This window comes from Lissotriton vulgaris, chromosome 5 (genome assembly GCF_964263255.1).
Source record: "Lissotriton vulgaris chromosome 5, aLisVul1.2, whole genome shotgun sequence".
Taxonomy (NCBI): Eukaryota; Metazoa; Chordata; class Amphibia; order Caudata; family Salamandridae; genus Lissotriton; species Lissotriton vulgaris.
In genome coordinates this window covers 1,252,961,002-1,252,987,891 of record NC_141693.1, presented here as the reverse complement: position 1 = coordinate 1,252,987,891, position 26,890 = coordinate 1,252,961,002, and the positions used below count along the sequence as shown (strand labels likewise).

The 26,890-nt window shown below is 45.4% G+C and overlaps 1 protein-coding gene across 1 annotated transcript in view; it reads left to right on the top strand.

Moving 5' to 3' along the window:
* LOC147712419 (large ribosomal subunit protein P2-like) overlaps positions 1-26,890 on the top strand; it is an 82,919-nt gene that overhangs the window by 9,370 nt on the left and 46,659 nt on the right. Inside the window, exon 2 of the mRNA XM_086923105.1 lies at positions 25,647-25,770. Coding sequence (XP_086779231.1) covers positions 25,648-25,770 — 123 coding nt within the window. The 5' untranslated portion in view covers position 25,647. The remainder of the gene's footprint in view (positions 1-25,646; positions 25,771-26,890) is intronic.

Here is a 26,890-nt window from a genome sequence, read left to right as displayed (position 1 = left end):
CAGGTACTCCTTTTGAAGTCATCCTTAAATCATCACGAATAATGACACCTACTAAAGTCATCAGATAATCATTTTCAAGTCATCCTCAAATCATCAGGCTGAGCTTCTCTAGCTTTGCTGATGACTTCAAGAGCTTGATGATGTCTGATGACGTGTAAATGACTTCTAAGGTATTTGGATGATCATCCAATGAATCTGGGATGGCTTCTAAAGTAATCCTGTTTGACCTGGGCATCTAAGCCCCCAATACTATATGGTCATGTACTCTTCACTTGTTTACACTCCACCACTAAACTTCAACTTTGATACCTATGTCTGTTGAGGACTGTTATAACTAACTTGTCTCTTCCCTACTGCTCAGCCAGAGTGAGTGCTGGTGTACTTGATGAATGTTGGATATGTGTGATGTCACAGGATGCTAGGGTCTGGAGATGTGTGGAGTGGCAGTTGGTGGATGCAGGCTGAGCAGCAGGGAGGCTGCTCCTGTGTGGGGTTTTTGTAATCTTTACTTATTTACTTGAAACCTGTCTTGACTAAGTTTTAATTAAAACCAGCGTGTTATATATATATATATATATATATATATATCTGGCTCAAGGACTTCAGGAAACAGCCTATATAAAACAAGCATTTGCAATGCAATAGGTGTTGCATTAATTAAGTTTGAGCTATATATATTGCAACACCAATTGCAACAAAAGTCTATAAATTGTAGGCCAAAAAAATGTGTATCTATTTTTGTAGCAATGCTGGCATGCTGCGCTTTACATGAATATGTTTAAAAGTAAAGTGTGCCATACTGCGATTGCTACAATAGTTAATTGTGGATGCGTTAACAATTGCTGTGTGCAACGTGGCTGGTGGTGTGGGTGCCTGTAGAAATTGCGCACTGATGACTGGTGGTGTGTGCGCCTGGTGGAAGCGTGCACTGACGGCTGGTGGTGTGTGTGTGTCTGGTGAAAGCGTGCACTGACGGCTGGTGGTGTGTGTGTGTCTGGTGAAAGCGTGCACTGACGGCTGGTGGTGTGTGTGCCTGGTGAAAGCGTGCACTGATTGTGTGTGTGTGTGTGTGTATGGGTGTGTGTATGGGTGTGTGTGTGTGTGTGTGTGTGTGTGTATGGTTGTGTGTGTGTGTGTGTGTGTGTGTGGTTGCATGTGTGTGGTTTTTTGTGTGTGTGGAGGTTTGTGTGTGTGTGTGAGATTGTGGTTTTGGTTGTGTGTGTGGTTGTGGTTGTATGAGTGGTGTGTGTGTGGACACTCAAGGGCCGATAATCGGCAATGCCAGCATAAAGGATCTATATCTACGTTCCACTGGTTTAAAAGGAAGGATTGCAAGTAGGCCCATACCACATTTTTATTACGTAAACTTAGTTTTGTGATACACTATCATACTGGTTGAATGGTTTTGATACACAGGTTATGTAGTTTAGTCACGCTACATTTGGTTAGTCAGAAATGTCTTGGAGAACTGGGAAATTGAGTTAAGTCGGCTGTGCTAGCAACTGTCTGCCCAATTTTCAGAAAGTGATGGGTCTAAGCGCCTTTTTCTCGACGCAACCAGCATCCTCTACTGCACGCGTTCTTACCTCATGACAGACTCAACAGGGGGACACGGTCAGTGAACTACTGTAACAAGCATTGGAAATGCAATAGGTCTCGCACCATTAGAGTTAGTGCTTTTAGAATTGTTTATGGGTTTTTTTTGTAAATGTTTAGCATTTTTGTTTCCTGTAGCCAATGCTAAAGAATTACAAATAAAAAAAGCCATAAACATTTCTTAAAGCTGTAACTGAAATGGTCTGAGACCTATTGCACTGTGTGAGGGTTGAGGGTGAGTGAGGGTGAGGGGTTGAGGGTGAGTGAGGGTGAGGGGTTGAAGGTGAGGGGTTGAGGGTGAGGGGTTGAGGGTGAGTGAGGGTGGGTGAGGGTGATTGAGGGTGAGGGATTGAGGGTGAGGGATTGAGGGGTTGAGGGTGAGTGAGGGTGAGGGGTTGAGGGTGAGTGAGTGAGGGTGAGTGAGGGGTTGAGGGTGAGTGAGTGAGGGTGAGGGGTTGAGGGTGAGTGAGTGAGGGTGAGTGAGAGTGAGGGTGAGGGAGGGTGAGTGGTTGAGGGTGAGTGGTTGAGGGTGAGTGGTTGAGGGTGAGTGGTTGAGGGTGAGTGGTTGAGGGTGAGTGGTTGAGGGTGAGTGGTTGAGGGTGAGTGGTTGAGGGTGAGTGGTTGAGGGTGAGTGGTTGAGGGTGAGTGGGTGAGGGTGGGTGAGGGTGAGTGAGGGTGAGTGGGGTTGAGGGTGAGGTGTTGAGGGTGAGTGAGGGTGAGTTAGGGTGAGGGGTTGAGGGTGAGAGAGTAGTTGAGGCTGAGTGAGGGTGAGTTAGGGTGAGGGTGAGTGAGGGGTTGAGGGTGAAGGGTTGAGGGAGGGTGGGTGAGGGTGAGGAGTTGAGGGTGAGTGAGGGTGAGGGGCTGAGGGTGAGTGAGGGTGAGGGGTTGAGGGTGAGTGAGGGTGAGGCTGAGGTGTTGAGGGTGAGTGAGGGTGAGTGGTTGAGGGTGAGTGGTTGAGGGTGAGTGGTTGAGGGTGAGTGAGGGTGGAGGGTGAGGGGTTGAGGGTGGAGGGTGAGGGGTTGAGGGTGAGTGAGGGTGAGGGGTTGAGGGTGAGTGAGGATGAGTGAGAGTGAGGGGTTGAGGGTGAGGGGTTGAGGGTGAGTGAGTGGTTGAGGGTGAGTGGTTGAGGGTGAGTGGTTGAGGGTGAGTGGCTGAGGGTGAGTGGTTGAGGGTGAGTGGTTGAGGGTGAGTGGTTGAGGGTGAGTGGTTGAGGGTGAGTGGTTGAGGGTGAGTGGTTGAGGGTGAGTGGTTGAGGGTGAGTGGTTGAGGGTGAGTGGTTGAGGGTGAGTGGTTGAGGGTGAGTGGTTGAGGGTGGGTGGGGTTGAGGTTGAGGGTGAGGTGTTGAGGGTGAGTGAGGTGTTGAGGGTGAGTTAGGGTGAGGGGTTGAGGGTGAGAGAGTAGTTGAGGCTGAGTGAGGCTGAGTGAGGGTGAGTTAGGGTGAGGGTGAGTGAGGGGTTGAGGGTGAAGGTGTGAGGGGTTGAGTGAGGGTGAGGAGTTGAGGGTGAGGGGTTGAGGGTGAGTGAGGGTGAGGCTGAGGTGTTGAGGGTGAGTGAGGGTGAGTGAGAGGTTGAGGGTGAGGGGTTGAGGGAGGGTGAGGGGTTGAGGGAGGGTGAGGGGTTGAGGGTGGAGGGTGAGGGGTTGAGGGTGAGGGGTTGAGGGTGAGTGAGAGTGAGGGGTTGAGGGTGAGTGAGGGTGAGGGTGGCTACGGTATGGGATGTCTCATATTAAAATTACGTGTGACCTGTGAAAACGTGAGTGAGATACCGGCATGCCATGTTCTCTTGTACAAGCGCAATCGGGTGTTCAACAATGCCATAGTGGGCCGGTTCATGGCTACGTGTTCTATCATAAAAATAGTGCAAATGCTCATGTTTAAAAACGTCAAAGCCAAAGGAAAGTGCGATTTAATTTTAAAATCAAATAACTGATTACGGCGTGGTGACAGCGTGGCAGGAAAGTGAAAGTCCGCTTGAAGTGGATATTTTTTTAAAACCAAACAACTGTCTAACTAAAGGCAGCGGGTCAAGCGTGTCAGTCCCTGGAGCTTACCTCCTCTCAATGTCCGTGCGGCTCTGAAAGTGAGCCGGCGGGCAGAGCTCACGCCTAATGTAGTGAGTTTTTCCGGCATGCGTGCACCGCGTGGTGCAGTAGCTGGATGGTTCCTGGAGGCTCGACGTCCTGGTAACCAATAGTATGCAAGGGGGGCAGGGTTCAGTAGTAGGGCATTATTTTGAACGGCACACGTTCTAAGATGAATCTAGAGTGTAAGATCGTGTATAACTAAACATTATGTAGCCCCTCTGTAAGACGATGAAGACTTAGTTCAGGACCTGTCTGTACATGGGCACTTGGTGTATACAAAATGTCATTACTCACAAATAACATATTGTAGAATAGTTACAGAAACATCTTGAAACAATACCACATTACAGAGATTACTGTATTTAGGATTATCAACTAGCGAAATGTCATTGCTCTTGGCGGTAAATGTAAAAAATACCTCCTAAATTGTATAATTAAGGGGAGGGGGCGGCTGTAGGGGTGGCAAGTGAAAAAAAAAAGAGAAAGCAGGGTAACCTGACCCAGGAGGGGGGAGGAGGGAGGAGAAATGCGTCTCGGCCGGAGCAGGGGGCGGAGCAGGGAGAGCGGGCTTTGAAATGTAATTGACACGGCCGGCCGGTCGTGAAACTGAAAGCATGGCCGGCCGGCCGTGAAAGCCTTTGATGCGGCAGGGGGAAATGCAAGACGGCGGGAAGGGGAGGGGGCGGAGCGGGTAAACAAAGACGGACGTGCACGCGCTTTTAAGCTCAATGCGCATGCGCATTGAGCTTAAAAGTCACGGCCACTGCAAGGAATCGCCACGATTCCTTGCAGTGTGGATAAAGAGTGGATAAGTCCCAATACTCTCGCTTGCTCGATGCGCATGCGCATCGACAGGCGAGACCTAAAAATCACTAAATTTACATGCAAAGGGGAACTGGCAATAAACTCGCACTTTGTGTAGTTCTCATGGTATCTTGCAAGAAATACGTGTGCTTCATGAGGAAAGAAACTTTGGACACTCCTTGTTGCCAAGAAACAATTTGAAAAGGCGACTCCATGATGTTGCTTTCTTCACTCCTATAATAAATCAACTGCCTCTGTAATAGGGAAACTTTAATGGTCGTTAGCCAAGTACATAATTAAAATATGCTGAATATTAACTGAATACTTGTGATCGAGTGCCTACAGCGATGGACTTCCCTGATGCTTTCGAAAGCTTTTTGCTTTAAATCAGAATAATGCTCTATGCAACTTAGAAAAACAGGCATAAAGTCCTTTGCAACTTAGAACAATAGGTATAAAGTCCCAAAGATGTTAACTGTACCAAGGGCAATCTCCGGGCCTGTGAATATATGAGCTCTTTGACACTGGAGGAGGAGGAGGGTCTCTGCACAAGAGATTGTCGGAACTATGGTCCACAGGGCACTAGAAGCCAAATGTTCACTTTCCGGACATTTAGCGAACTGTAGTCCACCAAGATCTGCTGCTAAAAGTGAACAGAACCATTGCCTTTGAAAGAAAATGTAAGCAAATTGGGGAAAAAATAAATTTCAATGTTAGGCCCAGGTATAATAAAATATAAAATATATTCTCATCCAATTTAGAATGGAGTTGGTACACTGTCATACTAACCGCATTCTTGTTATTTTCTTAAGACTGGATTCTCTCAATGAGACTTTGAACTGATCCCCCCCCCCCCCCCCCCCCCTCAGGTTCATTGTGTTGTGCAGCCACCCGTTTCCTGCGCTGTCTAAAGCGATGTGACGAGATTACATGATTTACATCCCTGTTTACAACGGCACTAGAAGTCTGATGAATGCTACATTACTTAAACACGGGCAGACCAAACTAAAAAACGACAGTAAGGGTTTTTTTAGTTTAAAAGCACGTTTGAGGCATTTTTAGAAAGCATTTTTATTTATTGTTTAAAGGTAACTCAACCAAGCTTGCAGTTATCTTGCCTAATTTCACAAAAATCGCCTGTAGGGTGAACAGGTTTTGTTCTGCAAGCACGTTCAAAACCAGGCAGAAACAATTGTAAATAAAACAAGCATTTACAATGCAATGGTCTCTGCAGCATTAAAGGTAGAGCTATTGGCATTGCTCATTATTTTATTTTTTTTAAATCCTAAATAAATGGCATTGTTATTTACATTGTCAATAGCTTCATCACGTGCATATGCAAGACCTAATGCATTAGCACCCACACACACAGTAAGTAGTAGAGTGAGAAGTCGATAGTGAGTAGGAGAGAGTTATTAGTAAAGAGTTAGAGAGCGCAACAGAGCTATGTGAATAATAACAGCTGTGAGCCTGTGCCTGAGGTGCATCATCTGAGCTGTGTGAATAACAGCTGTGAGCCCGTGCCCGAGGTGCATCATCAAAGCTGTGTGAATAACTGCGTCAGTCCAGTGCCCGAGGTGCATCATCAGAGCTGGGTGAATAACTACGTCAGCCCCGTGTCAGAGGTGCATAATCAGAGCTGTGTGAATAACTGCGTCAGTCCCGTGCCCGAGGTGCATCATCAGAGCTGTGTGAATAATAACAGCTGTGAGCCCGTGCCTGAGGAGAATCATCAGAGCTGTGTGAATAACAGCTGTGAGCACCACCGCGCCCCATCATCAGAGCTGTGTAAATAACTGCGTCAGCCCCGCGCCCCATCATTAGAGCTGTGTGAATAACTGCGTCAGCCCCGCGCCTGAGGTGCATCGTCAGAGCTGTGTGAATAACTGCATCAGCCCCGCGCCCGAGGTGCATCATCAGAGCTGTGTGAATAACTGCGTCAGCCCCGCGCCGCATCATCAGAGCTGTGTGAATAACTGCGTCAGCCCCGTGCCCGAGGTGCATCATGAGAGCTGTGTGAATAATAACAGCAGTGAGCCCGTGCCTGAGGTGCATCATCAGAGCTATGTTACTAATAACTGCGTTACCCTGCCTGAGGTGCATCATCAGAGTTGTGTGAATAATAACAGCTGTGAGCACCTGCCTGAGGTGCATTATCAGAGCTGTGTGCATAACTGAGTCAGCCCCGCGCCGCATCATCAGAGCTGTGTGAATAACTGCGTCAGCCCCGCGCCAAAGGTGCATCATCAGAGCTGTGTGAATAACTGCGTCAGCGAATTCTTGTTTTCTACTCCCAGTTTGATAGACCACTATCAATCACGTTGACCCAGATCGCTCTCCCCGGATAACCCCCATGTCGTCGCTTTCCCTGTGCCTCCCGGCCTGAGCCTCCTCTGCAGTTACCTGGGGTGAGTGCAGATGGTAGCAGAGCGGGGCAGTCTACGGAACATCACTGACAGTGAACCAGAGCAGTATCCCCTTGTGTACACTTTACACATCATGGGAGGTGGCTGCTATTTGGTCACTTGGTTTGCCAAGGTGGTAGCACACACAATTGAGCCCCTTATGGTGATGCTTAGAAGTTGGGAGAAAGACAAAGGATGGGAAAGGGTACATAAAGAGTGGAAAAGGGCCGCACAATATCCACGGAAATTGGCTTGCAATGCTAAGTTCCAATATATCCAATATAACATATTGCATAGAGCTTACCTCACAAGCCTTCACAAAAGGTTTCATGCTTCCCATCTCAACCCTAGGTGTCACACGCACAATGCGGATTTAGCGCATATGTTCTGTAACTGCCATGCAACAGAGGCATTGTGGAGAGTGGTTACGAACACATTAGCAACACAGATGGGACGTACTGACCTACATACATTGGCAGGGGCATTGCTATTTCTGTACAGACAAAAGAAGTCCCAAAAGATGACCACCCAATTCATAGACTTGGCGTTACTTATAGCATGCCTTCAATAATAATACACTGGAAAGCACATATTCCCCCGAGTGAACAGCACTAGAGTGTTGCACTAAGAAGAGGTCAGAGGGTTGTGAATAATACCCTTATTTGGGCTGTGGGAGAACATAATGCAAGAGTTGCAATTGCTGCATGATACCCCTTCAGAAGTACAGACGATAAGCAGACCTTAATGGTGCAAACATGGAGTGCTGCACGTCCAAATTCGTGTGCGATGACCCTGACCATGCACCCTGTGGTTCGGATGGTCTCTGCCTCAGACCCTGTCACATGGCCACCCATTAGCACTGGACGCCCTCATAAGGGGAGAGGATGAGGGGTTAAGCACACCAAAATATAGTAAATAGACACACAATGAATCAGCGGAGGAACACCACAAAAAGATATGAGTTAAAGAAAGAAGACATACATAAAGTGTGACTCTACTGTTGCGTTCTGAAGCCAAGGTTATTTATTAAAGACCGTTTATGAACTGAACCATTTACTTTAGCCAATATCTTATGATGGTCACGAATGTAAGCTCTGAAATACATTTTCCTATAATATACCTCATGATACCTTGTACTGTGACAAAATCCTAATAAAAATGGTTTACAAAAAAAAGACCACATGCATGTGTGATTGAAGCCTTGAATGCGCAAAACCTAGAGGTTTAGTAAAGACAATGAAAGGGGTTTTCAGGGAACTCCAAGAGTGGACCCAAAGACCCTTAGATTTTAGGCCAGTGGACTGACCGATGCAACTTCAGGCCCTGAGAACTGAGTGGCAAACCTGCGGCTAGTTCCCAGATCTAATTGTCATGGTAGCAACTTTACACTGCTCTGAGCTATATTCACGTTTAATGCATGTAGAAAGACACAAACGTATATTCTCTCATATGGAAACTATCCATCAACCTAAACCAAAATCTTTCGGGTAAGCGTGATCACAGCAACTCCAGTTTCATAACAAACGTCAGTGGTATTGAGATTGCCTGTTCAAAAGTGCATGTGGAAACAGCTGTATGAGCTGTTGACTGTGTATGAGTGTATTGGTGAGTGAATGGATATCTCAGTGCTACATGTCAAAGTAAGTACATATGTAAAACACAGTACATGTGAGAGTTGACATATATAAATAACTGTGCATAAGAGCCAGTGAATGTGTGAGTGGCTGTATGGATCATTGTGAACTTGTATCAGGGATTGTATAAGAGTAAATATGTGTTAGTATATGTTTGAATAAGTAAGGTGTGTATAACTGTATAGTTGAGGAAATGGAGATGTGATTGATTCTTTGCATGACGGACTAGGTGTGTGAGTAACTCCATGGATGAGTGACAGTCTGTGAGTGTCTGTTTACACTGAGTGTATCTAAGGTTATATTAGAGTCTAAATATGTTCATCGTATTATCACATGAATGATATCATCAGTGATGTGATCAGTAATGTCAAATGAGATGTCATCAGTGATGTCATCAGTGATGTCACTGACCATGTCATGAATGATGCAATATGTGACATCAGCAGCAGTGGATTGCGGGTGCGCGATATATAGTTAGTGCAACTAACTATATATGCGAATTTCAATGGTTTTGTGCGAGTAAAATAAGGTTTAGTAAATGCTAATCCTTAACTATATATGGTCTATAACCTATGTTTTTTTTCAGTGAAAACTGACTCAAGGACTTCATTAATTACAACAAGGAGCTTTAACTTGATGCCTGCTCTCTGCTTCCTCCCAGTAAATCAGACACATTGCTTCAATTCCTTTGAATGACCTTTCGTTTCTTCTCAGTCACCGCCTCTACTACAATTATAATCCGAGAAATCTCAATATCCATCTCTGATAATAATCACTACCGCCAGTTTAACGCCTAGTTTTTGAGATGATGAATTGAGAATCCTTGAGATGGAAACAATTAACACATTTTCTGAACATTGACATTGTATACAACGCACTGTTTTAAAAGAAGGGCTTATTACTAGTAGCCATTCTCTAATCACCTTTCTAAATAAACACCTGCAAGTGTACCCTCTTCTGTGTAAGTGGCGTTTAACCTTGTTTTGCCAATCTGGTTGATGATTACTAACCGTCATCTGCTGTCGCCCTTGTATAGTCTTCGTCTGTGTTGTCTCCAATCACCTATGCAAAAGAAACAATTGATGGACGGAATGCTGGACAATGCAAACATTCACCCCCAGTCACAAGGATCTGCATTTAGTCCATTATTCTTTTGCTCACCACACACCCCAGTTTGGACCTAGCCATATGCAAATCAATCAGTCTTGACCAATCACCTATGCAGCAATCAGTGGACTTTTTTTTTTTTACCTTACCTCGAATCCATAACACAGCACTGTTCCATCCCCACCCTTCCCCACACATTGAAAATAACACACACATTGAAAATATTTTTGGTACAATTTTGTTCAATATTTTCACTGCTTCATATACTCCTCATTCTTTCACAGCACTGTTCATTGACTTATCCTTTTCTCTGTTAGCATTTTCTCTCCTGGTAACTAACCTTCATGTAGTTTGGCCCAGCGCTTCTTTTTTTTATGAATCTTAGTTCCTTTCCAATCCACGTTCTTAATTAAGCTTCTTTCAAGTTTTTCTTTAGCTTCATTTTGCCATTCAGTATTGCATGCTGGTTCGTGGTAAATTTCTTAAAAAAAAAAAAAAGAACCTTTACTGTCCCTCATCCAATACAAACAAAAGCATCAGGGGTGGGGATTTTTTGTTACTCGGAAACCAGGACTATATCATTTCGGGTCAAGGCAATACATTTCAGTTTGACAAGTAGGCCCAACAGCACAATTTCTTTGGCTGCTTGTTAAGAGTACCAAAGTATAGATCTGTCAAATGCTGTGAGGTCTGCTTTTTACTCAGTGAATCAGTATAAAAGAGGTTAGATTTCATAATAAAATGAGACAAAACTGTAAGTTGGAAAAAAGTTTTTCTAAACTATTATACAACAAAAAATAGTCATTAAGGTTTTCTTTGTTGTTTGAATTTGTAAGGCACGCAGTCTGCCATTAGTAATGCTTGTAGCACTATTGTCAGGTCAACAGATCCTTTCAGATGAGACTGGTATTTCTTGCGCTGCTGTGTTTTGTTTATTCTATTCTTGAAAAGCTCCCCGTGTGGTCTGTCAAACTTGTCCATAAGTGGGTGTGAAGTTTTGTGCCAAATCATTTTACTAATTGTGCCCTTTGCTCTGTAGCTGGAAATTGTTAGAGCTTGTTGCAGCTCAATTAATATGACAGAGTATTGTCAGGTTTGTGTGCTATGTTTTGTAACCAATGTGTACAGAATATATTGGCAGTGAAGCCTGTAAGCTTGACTTTTTTCCTGCTGGAAATCTGTATCTTGGTTGGGAGATTGGCAACTGTCACAGTGGTACTTAAACTCTGGTCCGCGGTGCCTACTCGTGGAGTCTGCGTTTGTTTACAAAATTAATTCAATTTACTAGTATAACAGTGTCCATTAAGCTAAACAGAAAATTCTAAAACATTCAGTAAAAGTGAAGTAATTTCAAATTGGAGGCTAAAAATTAAGTTGTCGTTCACATATTGATTCGTGTGATCAGAGCAAGTACAGCAAATGGCAAAATGTTTGTGAATACGCACAAGCTGTTTTTAATACATTCTTTCATGCCCTTACATTTAAGACTTTATAAATGGGAAACGGCATCCTAGTGGCAGTTTTTTCAACATACTAACTTTAATCTGGTGTATTGTTATGCATAATCTTGTTTTTCAGTAAATCGCCACCTCTGGATATGAGCCCATCATTACTTTTTCATGCATCGTTGCTCTTGATCAAGAGCTTTCTACAGCCACCCATGATTTTAGTCTCCACCCTTAACCCATTTAGTGCTGTGGCTTTCCCACTCTAGCGAAGAACCCTTTTTTGGCTGTTTGTGGTATGTCACACTTTGGCCTTCATAACTTTCTTTTTGCACATAAGGTATTGTCGCAAAATTTTTCCCAACATCATGGCTATTCGAAAGATACTCTTGGTTTGTTGATTGCTCACAACCTGTTGCACAAGAGCCAGCTCTCCCCTCGCCCACAGCACCATGGTGGAGTTTGACAGGTTCGGCTGCCCTTGAGTTGGAGAATGGGATCCCCAAAGAGGACCTTGCTGCCACTTTCCGTGCCTAGCAGGAGAGCAAGATAGCAGGTATTGAGATGACGAGTGCTTCAGCATCCTAGAGAGTGGCCAGGTGCCTGACTCCCTGCGGGGAGGTATGTTGGTCTTCTAGACCCCTCCGCGTTCAATGACTGATTATCCTTCCCCATGCCGCCTACTAGTCCTTTGTCGCCTATATCCACTGGCCAAATATCCTGCTCCTGCCCTTTCAAATGGCCCCATGACCCACTAGTCCCTGCTGCCCACTGACTTGCTCTCACAACAAAAGACTCTGGAGTCACACACCTCCACTATTTTCCCCTGGCTTATTATGCAACCCCTTCCTGTCTGTCTTTCATTCCAACCTTCCCTTACCCTGGTCACTGGCATAAGGCAATATTTTTTTTCATGGAGCCTCATTGTGCACCTTTGTGATGCCCCCATACTTTAATACTACTGCTGCAAACATTTGATTTAGTCACTCACCAGCTTCAGCCTCTCACTGCCACAAGTACTACTCGGTCATACCACCACTTGAAAAGTTTGTAAAAGCAGCATTTCCGCATTGCCTGACTGCTAATCTTATGGTTGGACATATTCTTGGACTCAATTGGAAGAGGGAGGTACTCCTAATTGTGTAAAGGAACCTTGGATTGGAGTATTCTCACAGCCTCGGTCAATCCTAGTGCACAGCACTGAATCCAGAAGTGTTCATTCACTTAGAGAGATGTATTGGCCAATAACTTGGCACTTTTTTAAAATCTCTTATAAGGTCCCAAAGGTGAGACCTACTGGCTAGTCCAATGCTTGCGTGCTATCATCCATTCAGTTTGTGGTGGAAACAGGTATGAAACCCATGTTTGATATCAAAAAGCTATACGTTTCTAAATAATTGTCAACATTTGGAATTCAGCAAGGGGTCATTTGCGTAGATCCCTCAAGGTTTCCCTAATAAACTAACTGCTAAAATAAAATATTGAACATGAATAATGAAAAGCAGTTTGTGACAATGTTTTCATCTGTAACCTCGTCAGTTTACTAAAGCAATACACTTGTGCATCCACTAGACCCTTCTGTTTGCAGGGATATATTGTGTTTATTTGTTCTTCAAGATTCCGAAGTACCCAGAGTAAATGGCTAAACTGCACATTACAATGTTTTTTCATTGTGTATAGAGTATAGAGCAGTTCATATGGTAAAATATTAAGAGTGAAAAATAAGTATGAAAGAAACATATGTACATCTAAAATTTGCACCAGTTGCTGAGTTTATGATCAGTGGTTATTGGTACAACCCCGAATTTGTGAGTACTCCTACTATGTCATTTAGAAGGCATTTTTAAAAATATCTTCTTTCTTACTGGTATACAATTTTAAGGAACAAATGCAGAGAAATCCCTAGGAATAACCAATGTTCTACTACTGTGTATTCCCACACATCTCCTTACAAAAATGGTACCAGGTGGGCTTATTGCTTGCGACACGTTATACCCTAATAAGACAGCGTACCTAGTGACCCTGACTTAATCATTCCTGTCGGAGGTACTAGGCCCAGCCACACAAGTGGGATAGCATTTTTATCAGCAAAAGTGGGGAGATGGTGAGTTTTAAGATTGTTGTGGTGCCTTGCAGCGTCAGGAAGTTTACGTCACAGAAATCCAATGAAAATTAGCATTTTTAGGCAAAGTTTAAGAAATGCAGGGCATTGTGAGTAGGAAACTATCATGGGACCCAAGTGAGACACAACCCTGGACTGCCCTGACTGGGTTGTTTTCCGCAATGTCTGTGTTTGTCAGTTTTCCATGGGTGCCAGCCAAGCCCGGGTCTAAATACTGCCACTACCCTTATTGCTGATTTCTCAATGCTGTGCTTTGGTGTCTTTTTTTTGTGTTGCGGGTGTTAAAGCCAGTCACACACATGGGGTACTGTTTTTCAAGTCTTATTTTCCATGATTGTCTTGTGTGCTTCCAGTTCCTGCTTCCCCCAAGGCTGGGTGAAAGAAAAAAAAAGATGTGATTGGCCAATCCTTGTTATCTATTAGACTTTTTGACTGCCCGGGGGTACATTGGGGTGCAGAAAGACTATTGGGGAATGGGATAGGAGTAGCACAGGCCCATGCCCCGGTGTTCACAACCCCGCAATCCATATTCCTGGCATCTAGTCTAGTGGGTGGATCCCTGCTTGAGGATCTCCCTCCATTAGCAACCCCAAGCAGGAATCCACAAGAGAGATCATTGGAAAAGAGATTGTCCCATTTCCCGCGATACTTCTTACCCCAGGTATATTGAAGCTCAAGGGCTGAAGTATACCCTGAGCACCGATAAAGTGAAGTAGCCAATTCGCTCATTCGCTTTCAGAGAAAATTGTCAGCGTGCCATGTGTGCTGAATATCCCAAGGATTATGGAAATAATAAAATACATATGTTGAAGATTAGCACCCTGTAATCACATTCGGTGGTAACTCTGGACTGACTAAGGCCCCCCCCAGTCTTTAACCATCTCACCGCTTCTAAGCACACACAGTGCAGTGAAGGATTTCTCTATCTGGTGAACCTGCTCCAAGTACCTAGCATGCACCGCACCATGGCCCTCCTTCAGGGAAGGAGCCTCTTCCACACTGACGATAGGAACTCTGGACCACGAGAACAATTACAAAATTATTCAAACCGGCTGCAAGACTCACTATTTTAAATAAAGGTATACATAACCACACGTTTTTAACCACAGTGCGTAAATGTTCTCCTACTGCCTCGTCCGCGCTAGGTTTGTGGGAGATGCACAGGATAGTGGCTGATTCAATTCTATAAGTGGCAAAAAAGCATTACAGAGGCGCGATGCAATCAGCCCGGAGCACTGACCGAGGGAGCGGCTCCTCCTGCAGGACAACAAGCAGTGCCCCTTCCTTCAATGGCTGCATGGAAACCTCTGCTCTAGGAAGGGAGCGTGTGGGATGGGGGTATATGAGGAGGTACTTTACGAATAAAGCAATGAGGCGGATAGAGAGAAGGGGGAGGGGCGGCAAGGAGACTAACAGGGAGGAACAGCATACCGCACACTGTAGATTGTTGAAGGGGGGGGGGGGCACCGCCGTCGGCAGTTTATTTTATTTTATGCGGTTTTATATAGCGCAGACTTTACCCGAAGGTGTCGGAGCTCTTCACAAAAAGCAGTGGCACCGTGTGAGAGAAGGGCAGGGGCCAGTTTGCCTCTTTTATTAATGTACAGCTCTCTAAGGAGAGCAGGGGGCATTCCAGCAACACAAGGCTAGAAGAGGCATCCTTGAGGAAAACAAACTCTTTCAAAGTTAATTTGGCGGAAATGTGAGCAGACCGACCCCAAGGAGGGGTAATGGTGCTTCGCAGGTGACGTTATGAAACACCGGGATCGTAGGTCAAAGCAAAGTATTCACCATTTGCCGCCAATAGAAACGCAATTGTTGTGTTTGAGGCAATATATTCAACCGACATGCGGTACTTTTGTGTGCATGCAAGAAATGTAAACTTAAAACCATTATTACAATTAATATTGCAGCAATCTATATTTTTCTGCCATATATTTAATGCCTTTCCTGTAAATAAAAAGAGAAACGGAGCGCTTTATAACATGCACATTACAGCAGCGGGTGACTCGGAAGGCTGTGCTGCACCCAGACCGCACCCCCTGTGAGCCACAGATGTCTTGAAGGTGCACCCCAGGTACTGTAAGGGGATATTGGCATGTCCGTGTCTGATCAAAAAGCAGGAAAATGCAAACAGATGTCTGATGCGAAGGAGGTATGCTGGGCCGCTGCTCCCCTGCTGTCCCCCACCAGTATCGCTAGGAAGGGCGCATGGGTGACTGCGGTCTGCCTGGGCAAGAATATTTTAAGGATTCAGGGGGCCCTAGGACAAACCTATTTTGGAGGCCTTATTCGGAACAGCTTTGAATTTGACTCTTCAGTTCTTTCATGCCCTCTTTGGCCAGGTCACTGACAGTGCACAGCAAACTCCATACCCTTGACATGTTATCATCTTTTTAAATGTTTGACCATAAAGGTGATTCCTATCGTCTAAGTATAAAGAGGCCAAAATGGGGGCGGGGGGTTGGGTGGACGCGATGGACGCCCCGCCGTGCGTATTACTAGTGCTCTCCCTGCTGTGCTACACACACACAACTCTGCGCGCATTACTAGTGGGCTCCCCTATATGCTTGTGGTGAAGTCCCCCCTGCCCCACATGTGCTGCTAAGTGACATGTCCCGCCGCCACACTACTGTACTGGGTGGATGCAGGTCCACCCCTAAGCAGATGTGCTGCTTGCGTGAGAGCCTCAGCTGTGCCGCTTCACGGGGAGCCCCTGTGTGTATGTGTGGGGCTCTGTGTGTGTGGGGCTCTGTGTGTGTGGGGCTCTGTGTGTGTGGGGCTCTGTGTGTGTGGGGCTCTGTGTGTGTGGGGCTCTGTGTGTGTGGGGCTCTGTGTGTGTGGGGCTCTGTGTGTGTGGGGCTCTGTGTGTGTGGGGCTCTGTGTGTGTGGGGCTCTGTGTGTGTGGGGCTCTGTGTGTGTGGGGCTCTGTGTGTGTGGGGCTCTGTGTGTGTGGGGCTCTGTGTGTGTGGGGCTCTGTGTGTGTGGGGCTCTGTGTGTGTGGGGCTCTGTGTGTGTGGGGCTCTGTGTGTGTGGGGCTCTGTGTGTGTGGGGCTCTGTGTGTGTGGGGCTCTGTGTGTGTGGGGCTCTGTGTGTGTGTGTGTGTGGGGCTCTGTGTGTGTGTGTGGCTCTGTGTGTGTGGGGCTCTGTGTGTGTGTGTGTGGGGCTCTGTGTGTGTGTGTGTGTGTGGGGCTCTGTGTGTGTGTGTGTGTGTGGGGCTCTGTGTGTGTGTGTGTGTGGGGCTCTGTGTGTGTGTGTGTGTGGGGGGCTCTGTGTGTGTGTGGGGCTCTGTGTGTGTGGGGCTCTGTGTGTGTGTGTGTGTGTGTGTGTGGGGCTCTGTGTGTGTGGGGCTCTGTGTGTGTGTGGGGCTCTGTGTGTGTGGGGCTCTGTGTGTGTGTGGGGCTCTGTGTGTGTGTGGGGCTCTGTGTGTGTGTGTGTGGGGCTCTGTGTGTGTGTGTGGGGCTCTGTGTGTGTGTGGATGTGTGTGGATGTGTGGGGCACTGTGTATGTGTGGGGCACTGTGTGTGTGTGTGTATGTGGGCTCTGTGTGTGTGGATGTGTGTGGATGTGTGGGGCACTGTGTATGTGTGTGTATGTGGGCTCTGTGTGTGTGGATGTGTGTGTATGTGTGGGGCTCTGTGTGTGGATGTGTGTGTATGTGTGGGGCACTGTGTGTGGATGTGTGTGTATGTGTGTGTATGTGGGGCTCTGTGTGTATGTGTGGGGCTCTGTGTGTGTGTATGTGCGGGGCTCTGTGTGTGTGTATGTGCGGGGCTCTGTGTGTGTGTATGTGCGGGGCTCTGTGTGTGTGTATGTGTGGGGCTCTGTGTGTGTGTATGTGTGGGGCTCTGTGTGTGTGTGTATGTGTGGGGCTCTGTGTATGTAAGTAAGTAAGTTTTTATTCATGTTTTGGAACTCGTGAGAGGTCCACATAAAGTTTACATACACAATAACAATCCAATAGTACACAAGAAAGAAAACTGCACATATTAATACAAATCTAAAAAGCATTAAAAAAAATAAAAATTCTGGAACAAAACATTTCATTGGGAAGCTTAAGAATAGCATCAGAAAAGGCACTAGCAGATAAAATTCCACGTTTTAAGCAAATTGGTCTCACCCATTTACGACGAGATTTTGTCAAAGCTGGACATATGAATAAGACGTGAGTGAGATCTTGGATCGAGATGTTACACAAGGTGCATTTATTAGAGGAGCCATTCCACTTGGCTAAAAGGTTATTCAGTGGTAGCATATCTTGCCTCAATAAAAACCAAAAACGACGAATGCCGTGAGGGAGAGTCCAAGTAGCGTAGAGTTGCATAGTTTTAAGATTATAGGAATTAAACACCTGCAAATCACCTTTCTTTGTCCTTATCTGATCCCTATCCAACGAGAAACTTAGCTTCCACGTTGCTAATTTTAAGGAAGCTTTTAACTGGTAAAGGGATAAAGAAAAAAGGGTAGATTCCTCCAATTGCAATAACGTGACCGCCTTTCTGAAGTTTTTTACAATTGGGGAAAACTCCTTTAAAGGACCTAATAATTCCTTTTGGATAAGGTGTCTTACTGTGGCTGGTTCACATTTAGCTAGGTGAAAAATCCCTCTTACTATCCCAGCTAAGCCCTGAACCCAACTACTTCTCATGCCGTACTCAAGCCTAAAAGAGGCTACAGAGCAGGCGGAATTAACAGAGGTTAGTTGTCGCAGGAGTCTACCTTCAATAGTGTGGAGAAATCCCCAGCTACCCACATCAATAAGTTCAGTGCCATAGAGCAAGGAAGCCGTGATTTTTGCGCGGAAAGCTTCAAGCAAATAGGGAAAATGCCGTTTTCCTGTGGCTTTATGAAGTGCATTAGGCCCTTACCCTGCATCAGAGCCTTGCGCGTGTTATTCTCAATGTGGGCCTTATTGCTCATATTACCACATATTATTATTTTCCCTAAAAACGTATAGGATTTCACAATTTCTAGCTTTTGGCCCCCTATAGACCATGTGAAATTTCCATGAGAATATCTTTTCTTTCCGGACAAACACATAACCTTGCTTTTGGAAATGTTTATCTGTAAAAAATGCAACTCTGCGAAGACATGTAATGCATGCAGACGATTGTTCAAGCCTTTCGGTGTCCGATCTAATAACAGTATGTCGTCTGCATACATTAAACATGCAATAGCTTTATCTCCCAATACAGGGGCAATACCACTACTCAGAGACAAAGTTTGAGGGAGATCATAAACATAAAGGGAGAATAATAAGGGGGCCAGTAAACATCCTTGTTTGAGACCATTGGCAGAGGGGATGGAGTGTGACAGACCTCTTTCCCCACCCATCATTATTCGGCACCAGGTATCTGTATGAAGGTCCTGTATTAAATCCAACAGTAGAGATGGCATGCCTAAGGCCGATAGTTTCCTCCACAGCAAAGGTTGGTCAACCTTATCGAAAGCTGTGGAGAAATCTATGAAGGCTGCATATACTTTTCCACCTCGGACCGTGATATATTTATCCATTATCACTTGTAAAGCTGTTAGATTATCTGTGTATGTATGTGTGGTGCTCTGTGTGTATGTATGTGTGGGGCTCTGTGTGTATGTATGTGTGGGGCTCTGTGTGTATGTATGTGTGGGGCTCTGTGTGTATGTATGTGTGGGGCTCTGTGTGTATGTATGTGCTGGGCTCTGTGTATGTGTGGGGCTCTGTGTGTATGTATATGTGGGGCTATGTGTGTATGTATGTGTGGGGCTATGTGTGTGTGGGGCTGTGTGTGTGTGTGGGGGGCTCTGTGTGTGTGTATGTGTGGGGCTCTGTGTGTGTGTATGTGTGGGGCTCTGTGTGTATGTATGTGTGGGGCTCTGTGTGTATGTATGTGTGGGGCTCTGTGTGTATGTATGTGCTGGGCTCTGTGTATGTGTGGGGCTCTGTGTATGTATGTGTGGGGCTCTGTGTATGTGTGGGGCTCTGTGTATGTATGTGTGGGGCTCTGTGTGTATGTTTATGTGGGGCTATGTGTGTATGTATGTGTGGGGCTATGTGTGTGTGGGGCTGTGTGTGTGTGGGGGGGGGCTCTGTGTGTGTATGTGTGGGGCTCTGTGTGTGTGTATGTGTGGGGCTCTGTGTGTGCATGTGTGGGGCTCTGTGTGTGTATGTGTATGTGTGGGGCTATGTGTGGGGCTCTGTGTGTATGTGTGGGGCTCTGTGTGTGTATGTGTGGGGCTCTGTGTGTGTATGTGTGGGGCTCTGTGTGTGCATGTGTGGGGCTCTGTGTGTGCATGCGTGGGGCTCTGTATGTGTATGTGTGGGGCTATGTGTGGGGCTCTGTGTGTGTATGTGTGGGGCTCTGTGTGTGTGCATGTGTGGGGCTCTGTGTGTGCATGTGTGGGGCTCTGTGTGTGTATGTGTATGTGTGGGGCTATGTGTGGGGCTCTGTGTGTGTATGTGTGGGGCTGTGTGTGTGTATGTGTGGGGCTCTGTGTGTATGTGTGGGGCTCTGTGTGTGTATGTGTGGGGCTCTGTGTGTGTATGTGTGGGGCTCTGTGTGTGTATGTGTGGGGCTCTGTGTGTGTATGTGTGGGGCTCTGTGTGTGTATGTGTGGGGCTCTGTGTGTGTATGTGTGGGGCTCTGTGTGTGTATGTGTGGGGCTCTGTGTGTATGTGTGTGGCCCTGTGTGTATGTGTGGGGCTCTGTGTGTGTGTGGGGCTCTGTGTGTATGTGTGGGGCTCTCTGTGTGTGTGTGTGATGGGCTCTGAGTGTGTGGGTGCAAATGCACTAGGTCTTGCATTTGCGAGAGATTAAGCTATTGGCATTGTAAATGACAATGCCACTTATTTATCTGTTTTCAAAACTAACACATAAATAAAAATGTTGTCATTTACAATGCAAATAGCTCTAACATTTGCAAAGGCGAGACCGTTGCATTGTAAATGCTTGTCCAAACTCTCCCCAGTGTCAGCCAACAGACTGGCTGGCGCCCACACTTAAAAGGTAATTAAGCTGTGAACAGAATACATTAAAAGGAAACTCATTGTTTTCATCTTGTTTCTGTACAAAGTGGAAGATGAACAAAGAATGTCATAACTTTCCTGTGCCAGCAGCTTCTCTTCAAGACTTCCTAACTGGCTGAAATACTAATGGGAAAGGGTTTCCTGCTTGTTCTGTGTGTTTGCCTCAATGTATAGAGCTGCAAATTCATTGTTAAACCATAGAGAAGAATTTCCACACAAGCCTGAATTAAAATAATAATAAATTCCACAATGGTGATTAGTGACATTGTGATGGTTTTATATAATGGTGTCCTCCCACTATAAAACCACATTCTTCTTGGGGCCTAACATTAGTTATCAAGTATTTAATGCTTGAGCTCTTTGAAACCAGGTCCGGTATTTATTACTATATTGGTGTATTTCCTGGTCACTGTTATTTATGAATAGACAAATTAATTACTAGTCTTATCACCGGACAATCTGTAAACGTTTTTAGGTCTCGGCTAGAAGCGAGCGAAGCTCGCTCTCGCCAGAGACCTTATTGTTAGCGGCTCAGCTTCCCAGGACGACAGCACTGGCCGCGCGCAAGGCGATTTGCGCCGGCCACGCGCACGCGAACGCGCTGTCCTCCTCGGAAGCTGAGACGCTAGCAATACCTCCCGCTGCTTGCGCATGCGCCGTGCCCAATGGAAGGTTTCGGGCTTACGCATGCGCCGTGCCCATTACTGCAGGACCGGCCGCGGCAGACCCGGGGCTGCGGCCGTCAACGGAGCACGCGATGACGATGCAAGTGTTTGTTTTCTTTCTTCGGCTCCTCCTCACGTCGCGTGGCCATGTTTGTCCCAGTCATATGACCGCAAAGAAGGAATAAAGAGACAGCCCGGGTGAGTCATAAGAAGCCGAGCACTGGCTGCTGTGTGAGCAAAGGGCGGCAGTGAGGCCACCGGAGTTTACACAATCAACAGACAAAGCTATTTCATAGAGCGTTTATTAAAACTAACCTATATAAAACAAGCCTCCAGACACAATTACATGTCTCTCACCATTTGCCAACCTAATTCCTGCAGCACACACCTGAAGGGATTCCACCCCCCCTCAATTGTATTAGACCTGCCTTTTTACCAGCAGCGCTGTCAGCCGGGCAAGGGAAGGCACGCAGCGTTGTTATCTGCAGCCAGCGTTGGAGGAGGTCTCAGCAAAGGAGTGTGTGGAATTCTACCTGTGCACAAGCTCACGTAATGGATGCTTTACTCAGTACAGCCATGTTTGCATAAATTTCCATCCGAGCAGTTAACAGGCGAACACGCCGAACTCTGTAGCTCCGATTAGGAGTTGTGCAGTGCTGCTAGGAGTAAAATACACAACCCACCCCTCCAGTACTATGCAATTACAAGGCAAACTCCTTTGCAAACGTGAGGAAAGTAAAATACAATATATAGTACCACAAAAATTTCCTGTTCTGCATGTTTTTACACACACACATATGTACCTTCTTCAGCTTAGAAGGTGGTAAGTGTGTGCAATGGACCTGATAAGAGGCAGAGCGGGTGGAAAGAGGGCTGTCAGCGCCTGCAGAATAGAGCTGCGGATTCGGTGATAGCCGCACTCAGGAGCAGTGTTTACTTTGGTGCGTGCAGGGGTGGGAGAGGAGAAGGACCCTCGAAGATTGGCACACACCCAGGTGACGTACTGAACTATGGTGACCAGGTGGCACCCTGTGCTGACCTCTCGTATCAGTGTGGCATGCTGTGACTGGCACTGCCGCCCCACTGTTCCATTCTATGCTATTGTAATCTCTGGCGTTTCTACACCACTCCCACCCACCACAGTTCCTGAATACTCTTTACTTAACAAGAACCCGCGTGAAGTGATGGGGCCATCTCTGGGATAGAACCGGGGATGGTCACTGATTCAGATAGAAGCTCTGGGTCTCCAGCCATCAGGAGTTCAGCACCGCCACCGTGGCCCTAAGGCACTTCCAACCACAAACATAGCCAGTGTTCAGAAGGATTCATTCAATTAATCACAAGGGCTGACTTTACAACAACCCATGACTGTGCAATGGCCATGCTCCAGTACCCCAAATTCCTGATCCGCTCTGCTTATTTTGTCATTACTGCTTCCTTTCCATATCGACATTTCATGGCCTCGTTTCCTTTTGGCAGCTGTACGTGACCACAAACAGCAGTTATCTGCCATAGGAGGCATGCACAGCAAAGGAAGGGGCTGCATTTGATCCAGGGCACCAGTCCTAAATGAGCATTTGCAAAGCACTAGGTCTCTCATTTGTTAAAGTTAGAGCTGTTGGCGTTGAAAATGAAAAGGTTTTTTACTTGTATTTTTTTAGTTGCAGTGGAGTATTTACATATGCATAGCTTTATTGCCATTGATATAAAATAGTGAAAGTAAAAGCATTGTAAATTTTAATGCCAACAGCTCTAACTTTAACAAATGCGAGACCTATTGCATTGCAAATGCATGTTGATAGCATGATACGGGACATCAGTAAATGCCTTTTCATTGCTTCAGCTTGGGCCCACGTTGCATTATAATGCTAGTCTGTGCATCCAAGGTAAAATTGTCTCTGTCTGAAGCACCTTACATATCCCTCTGCTCTCATCAAGCATCCTCTCCAGGTAGGGGGTAAGGTTCTACATCATGACCACAAATCTCTAAGACTAGCAACTTGGTTTAATAACCTGTCCAGTTTACACATAAAGACATTCTTGCAGACTCCTGGTACACTCTCGGTCCGGCCAGGACACCTTTTAGAATCAAAACACGCTAGGGCAAGTGGAAGATGTTCAATGCATGGCGCGTGGAGCTATGTTTACAACTGAGGTCATCTCCGCTTCACCAACATTTGCCATATTTGTTCCACTAAGCTGGGACTCAACATCTGGACTCTGCCGTTCAGCTGCACTCCCCATCAGAGCTTCCATCCCGTTATGTTCCCAGGGTCCGCTGCCCTCCCATAATTTTGACCTTGGCAACATTTTATTTATTGAGTTCTGTATGGTGCAAACTTGACCCGAAGGTGATCACTTTACAGAGTTAGCACAACAGCAATCAATTAAGTTACATAAATAGTAAATAAAAATACATAGTAACGGTATAAAAAGAAGTAGATAAGACATTACCCCTTTCCTCCCAGCCTAGGTCTTCATGGCCTAGCACACCCTCTGGAGGTTACTTGCAGTTTCCCCTGCCAACAAGTCCTCCCCCCCCATCCTTCAAGTCTGCCCTGTTTTCCAACTGCAGAATATTCTGCTTGTTATGGGGGGCATACTGCAGATGGAAAACAGCCTAGTCCTACACACTGTGAGGAGGTGAAACTGCGCCAGCAAAGTCACGGGCAATGGGAAAACTTCGCCCGTCTTCAACAATATGAAGTTCTCACATTTGCATTATTTTGTGGCAGTAGCGGCTGGCATGGATCAGGGGTTGTGGGTCAGGTGGGGTGGAGGGGAGTCAAAAAAAGAAATCTTATCTTCTTGCATCTCTCCATGTTGTCCCTCATTGTAGTCCCTCTGCTCCAGCCGGAAAAGGAAGCAGGCAGGCTCCCCTGACCAATCCCAACTCTGCAATGCAGCATTGTGATTGGTCTGAGATCCGTGGTTTGGCACTCAGATTATAGGGGCCTGTCATGTTCTCCATGCAGTCTGTAATGCAGCCTGCATGGAGAACATGCATCATGCGCATCACTGTCTGGCCGGCCCGAGAGGGTCCGTCAAACATTTATTTGCACTTTGCCGAATGCCACCATTCCTTTCCCTGCTCTGAGAGCAGAGCAGCCCGCCCGCAAAGACGCAGGAAAAAATTAAATGATAATAACGTCAAGTTATCATTTTATTTTTTCTTCATTTCCACTGCTAAAAGCAGTGGGGCGACGCTCCTCCGCCTCAGCGTAGGAGCCGCCACTGTCTTGTGGCCAACATTTTTTCTTTGGCCACTTCTAGTTATTTCAGAAAAAAGCTCTGTGGCAAACACAGACTCCTCACTCTTGCCCTAGTCTGGCCCACAGGCCTGCCTTGTCCATCTAGCCTACCTTAAATGTTATGCTGTACAGTGTGTGCACCTCATTATGACATCCCAAAATGTTCTACAAAAAAACAATACATTTAAAAATGCATGCTGTCAGCGTTTTGTGGGACGAAATAAAAGGGTAGAAGCTGCAGAGGTAATGTAAGTAAAACACGCACAGGCAACATATGTGCAGCCACCACCCAATGTGTAATCCAAGTTTGCCTTAATGTAGGACACATGTCTGGCCATAGCTATATTTTCCAATGAATTAAGCCGTTGCTGGTTCCACTTATATTTGTCCTGCAAATAGTGAACAAGCATTTGCAATGCAATGGTCTCGGCATCATTAAAGGTAGAGCTATTGGCATTGCTCATGACATTTTTTTTCTTTAAATCAAAAATAAATGGGCATTGTCATTAACATTGCCAATACACAGCACTCTGCACTCAACAGCACACAATGCTCTGCACACTTGCTCTGCACTCACTGCTCTGCACACTCACTGCTCTGCACACTCACTGCTCTGCACACTCACTACTCTGCACACTCACTACTCTGCACACTCACTACTCTGCACACTCACTACTCTGCACACTCACCACTCTGCACACTCACCACTCTGCACACTCACCACTCTGCCCTCACCACTCTGCCCTCACCACTCTGCACTCACCACTCTGCACTCACCACTCTTATGTATTGGCAATGTTAATGACAATGCCCATTTATTTTGGATTTAAAGAAAAAAAAATGTCATGAGCAATGCCAATAGCTCTACCTTTAATGATGCCGAGACCATTGCATTGCAAATGCTTGTTTCATAAAGTAGTACAGACTTATTCGAATTAGTCACTTGGTGGCATTTTCCTCAGATCTTTTTGCCTTTTCTCAATTCCTAGTTTTGCATTAATGCTTGAAGGACTTCCCATTTAGTTAAATTGGCGGAATTCGAAGTATGTAAAGAAAGCTATGGCCTATGTGTTACATTTAGTGGTTCTTTGCTGGGAAAACGAAGCCACTAAGGCACCCATGGTGAGAGATAATTTTGGTTATCACTGAAAGTTGCTAATTTTAATGATTTTCTCCTTCTCATAGGAATGCAATCCCATACAGGCTATTGAATGCATGTTCTTTTAAGCACCATTTGTAAACCAATTGTAAATGCCAATACAATACATTTGTGAAGCTGCAACGTGTGTTAGCCCCACGATTTTAAATCATTATCCTTTGCATGCCTTGTCCCAAGTCTTATTTGAAAAATATTTATGCTTGGGTGGGCAGTAATAAGAACAAGTTACTATAGAAACCTCTCTAGTCATAGAATATCCCTATTCTTAGGCTATTCTTAGTCCCGTCAACCAGAAGAAACAGTAAGGTAGATGAAGATGTACAGGAACTGGAATTATTAAAGGACTAACTATGTTTTTTTTCTTTTTAAGAATGCGTTACGTGGCCGCTTACCTACTTGCCGCCCTTGGTGGCAACAACAACCCCTCTGTCCAGGACATAACGAAGATTCTTGGCAGCGTAGGAATTGAAGCGGATTCTGAACGTCTCAATAAGGTTTGGATATCTTCTTTAAGTAATTTGCACACAAAAAAGCTTTATCAGATGCAGAATTGCAAAAGATGCATCATTGAAGCACACAATGCTGACAGGGCGTGGGGTGGTTGATGTGGTAGTGAATGTTTTGTGTGTTAGGTCGATCTAGTTATATATTTGAATCCCCAGCATTTGCAGGCTAAGTCTGTCCTTCTGTCCGAGGTCTATAAATATGAATATTTTTGAGTTTATAATAACACTGTACAAACATCCATTTGCTTTAAAGTATGGCTTGTTGAGATATTTTCGTTAGCCATTTTATTGTTATTTTTTTTTATTAAAAAATGTGAGCAGCGCATCAAGAACAAAGAAATCACTTACATATTACAGTGACCGGAATCAATATTAAGTTGACATTTCTTTTATAAAATCCATATTAATTAACATTTAATTCACTATTCAAGCTGTCTCTACAGAATTAATACCAGCAAGAAGCTCCATTTTTGATAACCTTTTCATATGGAGCTACCAAGTATTTTTTAACAGTTCTATAAACAAGGGTGCAAGAACTTGAGAAGATAATAGTAAAGTGTCCCAGTGCTTAAGTTCTTGTACTAAAGTGCTGGATTTTAAGCAAGAAAAAACCTCCGATCATTTATTTAAATATTCCACGTACCAGCAAACTCTATATAAAAGGGAGCCTGAAATCCATTTCAGGCTAGTGCTTATGATCAAATTTTCCAGATTACTCAAAAACGCCCAGTTGTCATTAAACTTTTTGGAAGCGCCCACTCTCTTTGCGTAGGCTTCCTCAAAGGCCCTTACCAGTTTCATTGTATTGATCCATTTATTGTAAATGGGAACTTCCTCGACGTCCAATTCTGCAGGATTAAAGAGCGAGCGACTAGGGAGAAAATAGCAAGAAAAGTCTCTTAAGCTTTCCTCAAATTTGTCCTATCCTTGCTAATTCCGAACAGGGCTTCCTCAGCTTCAGACACTAGCCTTTTCTTAATTGCCTTATTTAAAGCTGAAAAAATTTCCCCCACAGAAGGGCCCTATTCTAGGACAAGTATAGAAAATATTTAGCCATCCTCCTTCGCCTTCTGCCTGGCAGCGGAAGCATCTATTTTCAGCCTCCAGA